This window comes from Alligator sinensis, unplaced genomic scaffold, assembly GCF_000455745.1.
Source record: "Alligator sinensis unplaced genomic scaffold, ASM45574v1 scaffold1178_1, whole genome shotgun sequence".
Classification (NCBI taxonomy): domain Eukaryota; kingdom Metazoa; phylum Chordata; order Crocodylia; family Alligatoridae; genus Alligator; species Alligator sinensis.
In genome coordinates, this window is record NW_005842596.1 from 779,640 (window position 1) to 784,883 (window position 5,244).

The 5,244-nt window shown below is 43.5% G+C and overlaps 1 protein-coding gene across 1 annotated transcript in view; it reads left to right on the top strand.

Annotated features, from left to right (window-relative positions):
* The window catches only part of LOC102370425 (tubulin alpha-3 chain), a 6,083-nt gene extending 3,584 nt beyond the window's left edge, over positions 1-2,499 (top strand). The window contains exons 3-4 of the mRNA XM_006032942.3: positions 283-963; positions 2,116-2,499. Of these exons, the coding sequence (XP_006033004.1) occupies positions 283-963; positions 2,116-2,412 (978 nt within the window). The 3' untranslated portion in view covers positions 2,413-2,499. The remainder of the gene's footprint in view (positions 1-282; positions 964-2,115) is intronic.
* The last annotated feature ends 2,745 nt before the right edge of the window (positions 2,500-5,244 follow it).

Genomic DNA, 5,244 nt, shown 5'->3' on the forward strand with positions numbered 1-5,244 from the left:
GGGGGCCCCCCCCCCCCCCCCCCCCCTGTTTTACATGTATTCAGAAACTAAAATATCCAGCTACAATATAAGGACCCACAACTACCAGCTCTGAGTTAAAGGTTTAAATGTTCATTTACCTTTTTAAGAATGTTTATTACAAGAGTCTTGCATTAATAAACTAGGGATAGAGAGAAAGTATTTTTGTTTTTAATGTAATTAGCCCCAGGAATCTTTGATGAAAAATCTTAACGTTTCAGATGAATTTTCTCTCCAACTTTTTCCCCTCCCCCCCCCTTGTAGGCTGATCTGTGCACAGGGCTCCAGGGTTTCCTCATCTTCCATAGTTTTGGAGGAGGCACTGGCTCTGGGTTTGCATCTCTACTTATGGAAAGACTCTCTGTTGACTATGGCAAAAAGTCTAAACTAGAATTTGCAATTTACCCAGCACCACAGGTTTCTACTGCAGTAGTGGAACCCTACAACTCCATTCTGACTACACACACAACATTGGAACATTCTGACTGTGCCTTCATGGTAGACAATGAAGCTATATATGACATATGTCGTCGCAACCTTGACATTGAGCGTCCTACTTACACAAACTTAAATAGACTCATTGGGCAAATAGTCTCATCCATCACAGCTTCACTTCGTTTTGATGGAGCCCTCAATGTAGATCTAACAGAGTTCCAGACCAATCTTGTCCCATATCCACGAATCCATTTCCCATTGGCGACTTATGCACCTGTCATTTCTGCTGAAAAAGCATACCATGAGCAGCTGTCTGTGGCAGAAATTACTAATGCTTGCTTTGAGCCAGCTAATCAGATGGTAAAGTGTGACCCTCGCCATGGCAAGTATATGGCCTGCTGTATGTTATATAGAGGTGATGTTGTCCCTAAAGATGTCAATGCAGCTATAGCTACTATCAAGACCAAGCGTACTATTCAATTTGTGGATTGGTGTCCAACTGGATTCAAGGTATGTTTTTAAAAAAATGTATGAATGGTCAGCAGAACAGTTGGAGTTAGTTTTCACCCACCAATACAGTAGTGTCCATACCTTTTTAAAGTTCACATGCTAGATTACAGCATGCATGGGCAGGCTTGCAAGAGAAGATAGTTATTTCTATAATTTAAATGAAGCCATAATTACATTTTTTCAAAACACTGTTTTACTAAGAGTCACAATCTATGCAAGCAAATTAGTAGAAGTGCCATGAGATGTAGCTATCCTTGAACAATGCTGTAAAATGTCTGGCTTTGTGTCACTTACGGTGCCTGCACCACCTTTAAGTTCTTGCCTCTCTCTGGATGTTACTGAGGGATTCTTGAACTAGAGGCAGCTGTAGACTGTGGTGAAATAGTATGCACATACGAGCTGTTATTATTTAACGCGCCAATTGAGTACCTTGCCAAGCACTATAGAAACTGCAGTTCTGATGGATAGCCCACAAGCTCCTGCCCATGCTGCTGCAGCAGCATCTCCAGACCAACCCCTCCCTCCTTCAGCATCTCCAGACTCCCCTCCCTCCTTCAGCTTCTGCTTCCTGCCCCCCATCCCTGCCTTGGAGGTTGGGTGGGACCATGGGGACCCAAGGAGCCAGCATAGCAGGTTGGTGGGGAGCATGTGCACAGTACTGCCAGCTGTCCAGAAGTTGGATAGCCCTAGATAAAATCATTAAGTCTTATTTGTTTTATTTTTGTGGTAACTAATTGGAATTTGTCCAGGAGTATCCTATTTCTCTTGCCAACTCATGCTTTTAATTGCAAGTTTCACTATTTCTAGTAGGTTTTTTTTCCCCCCTTCCTCCAAAGCTCCAGATACTGAAATAGTGTTTGGGAATTTCAGCATTTGGGGGGTTTTTTAAAGGAGTTTCTAGCCCTAATTGCAAAGAAAAGTGCAGGAAGTGCACTGTGACACTTAAAACAAAGACACAAAAAGCCCCCAGCATTTATTAAAATGTTAGGCTATTTCTGGGGTTGGACTCATAATTTTTGAACTTTTAGGGCTAGTAGTGTAATGAATGGGAATGCTTCTGCATAGATTTCAGTTAAGAGGTTTTCTGAATAAACTAGAAAGAAAACTGAAACGGTATTTGAAAGCATTAATTTCATTTTTGTTTTTTCATAGGTGGGTATTAATTACCAACCTCCAACTGTAGTACCAGGAGGTGACTTGGCCAAGGTACAGCGGGCAGTTTGTATGCTGAGTAATACAACTGCCATTGCAGAAGCATGGGCTCGTCTTGATCATAAATTTGATCTGATGTATGCTAAGCGTGCCTTTGTGCATTGGTATGTTGGAGAAGGAATGGAAGAAGGAGAATTTTCTGAGGCCCGGGAAGATTTGGCTGCACTGGAAAAAGATTATGAAGAAGTGGGTGTAGATTCAGTAGAAGCAGAGGCAGAAGAAGGGGAAGAATATTAAAAAATAAAGTATGAAAGGTTTCAACACAGAATTTTTCTTAATGCACTTGTTTGGTATACAAATAAAAGTTTAAATGTTCAGTCTTCATTTCTGGTTTAGTGGTTTATTAACATGTTGCATAAAATGGAAGATGCTCAGATTTACTCATTTTAAGTAACAAAAGCAGATGTCAGCAGTACCAGGAACTTAATGAGAAAAGGATGTGGGAGGTAGCTTTGTAGCAAGTGGTCTACAGCAGCCCTTACAATTTCTGCAGAAGAGGAACTACGAACCCTTCTACTGAAGTGGTCACATGGAAATATTTATATAAAGGAAAACAGTTAGTACAAATAGTTTGGTTCATAGACACTGCTCCTTTAAGTTAGCTGATAATGGAAAACCAGTATTACATGGACATTTTGTTGGCAATTATCCAAAGGAATATAAATAACTAAAAATACATGAAAAGATGTATGTACCCTCTCTTGCCTTAACCTCTTGCTGAAATAAAATGTGGACCTAAGTTTCAACATGCTCAGTTAAGCCAAACCTGGATCCAGCTGAGTGACTGATGGCTGCAGAACTTAGCAGTTATATTTTATAGTTAAAAGTGGTATGCTGACTTTTATCAGGACAAGATTGCCTGTTGAATAAGCGTAGATCAGAAGGAGACATGTTCGTACTGGGACACGCATTTTTCTTCTGGCTCATGTATAGATAAAAGTTCATTATGGTCTTTGATCTAGCTTGTTCACCTTAATGAGCACCAAGTATATTGAGTGATAAATCATAGCAAATTAGGGTTGGAAAGGAACTCAGGAGGTCAGCTAGAGTCCGTTGTTCAAAGCAGGACCATCCCCAACAAGATCATCACAGCCAAGGCTTTGTCTAGCCAAGCCTTAAAAACCTCCAATGTCAGAGATTCCACCACCCCTCGGTAAGCCTTTCCAGTGCTTCACCACCCTCTTAATATGAGTTTTTCATAGTAGTCAACCTAAACATCCCTTGCTGCAACCTAAGACCATTACTCCTTGTTCTGTTATCTGTCACCACTGAGAACAGTAGCATCATCTGGAACCCCCCTTTAGGTAATTAAAGGCTGCTATCAAATTCCTCCCTCAGCCTCTCCACAGAAGTCATGTGCACCAGCACCCTCATCATTTTTGTTGTCCTCTGCTGCACTCTTCAACTTGTCCACATTCTATAGGGGGCCCAAAACTGGACGCTACTCCAGATGTGGCCTCGCCAGTGCAGAATAGAAGGAAATAATTACTCCCCCGCCCCCCCCCCGTGCTGGTAACGTTCCTACTAATGCAGCCCAGTATGCTGTTAGTCTTTTTCACAACAAGAGCACGCTTGCCTCATTTTATTGTCCACTGTATTCCTCCAGGTCTGTGTCTACAGAGCTGCTGCTTAGCCAGTCAGTCCCAAGGCTGTAGCAGTGCATGGGATTCTGTTTTCAGTGCAGGACTTTCCCTTTGTCCTTGAACCTCATGAAATTCCTTTTGGTCCAATTCTCCACAGAAGGAGAAAGTGTCATGAGTATACAGAAGAGTTGTTCTGACTGGTTAGTCCTTGGACAGATGTGCAAAAAAAAAAAAAAAAAAGTTAGCTGCAATTGCAGACCCTGAAGATGCTTTTGTAACCTGGGTGGTACTCCAAGAGGTACCCCCTCTCCAATTGAAGGGATCAAAGCAGGTGCACAAGCACTGTGGGACACTCCTCCCCCTATACAGCGGAGCTAGACCACCAATGGGGCCTTAACCATATACCTTTTAATGAAAGAACAGTACTGGAAACATAACAGGCATAAACCAGGGGGTATAGGGGACATTGTAACGCCCTGGGGGGGCAGGATTCAACAAAGGTTAGACACTTACAATCATTGACAAAAGACAGGGTTAACAAAATATAAAACAGACAGAACAAACAATACTGGCTGGTGAAATATAAAAGGCACAAAATACAAAGTGTCAAATAACAAGGAATATAAAGCCTAGGTACCTGGAGCGGGGGAAAAGAATGATCCCTTTCCACTGCAACAAGAATTTCTCCCTGTTACTTCACTCACCCTAAGTCACCCCAGTTGGGACTTGAACCTGTATCTCCCACATAGTAGGCAGAAACTCTACCACCCAACCATCAGTGCCAGTACTACTCTATTCTCCTAGGGGCCTTGACCTTACCAGAGCCCCTGCCTTATATCAAGCTGCCTAGCCTCTTATTGGAAGAACTGGAAGCAGAGCTGGGAACCTCTCAGGTCACTGCTCAGATCCCTGCTGGAACTGGGGAGCCTCTCCTGCTGGCCACAGCCTCTCATAGGGGATCCTGGAGCCCAACAGGGAGTCTCTCGCTGGCTGCACACTGCACTGATGAGGACCCAATTGCTGCCTGCAGGTTCCACTCCTTCAGGTACTTCAGGGGCAACTGCTCTTGCCAGCTCCTTGAAGCTCCTTCCTCACTGGTCTCCCAAGTCAGCCCTGCTGCCCCTTTTATCCCCCTCCAGGTGACCCAAGGGGTTAATCATGGGACACCAAGGGTGTGTCTCTGGGGCCTGATTGGTGAGTAAAGGGAATCCCAAGTCCTCCAATCATCTTTTGCCCTTTCAAAACCCCTGGGTTAAGTCACTGCCAGCTAGCCTGTCACACTTGGCAATGCAGTTGCTGGAGGAAATGGAAGAAAAGTTGAAAATGTAGCTCTTCCAGGTCCCCCATTTTGCTGACTGCAGAGGGAAATATGTCCATGTACCACCACACGAAGTATGAAAGGTTCAGTCTTCTAGAGGTGTAGGCTGTAGCTGTTTGGTCTAAGGACATAGGCAGACAAGGTTCTTTGGGTAAATCTGGTATCTTT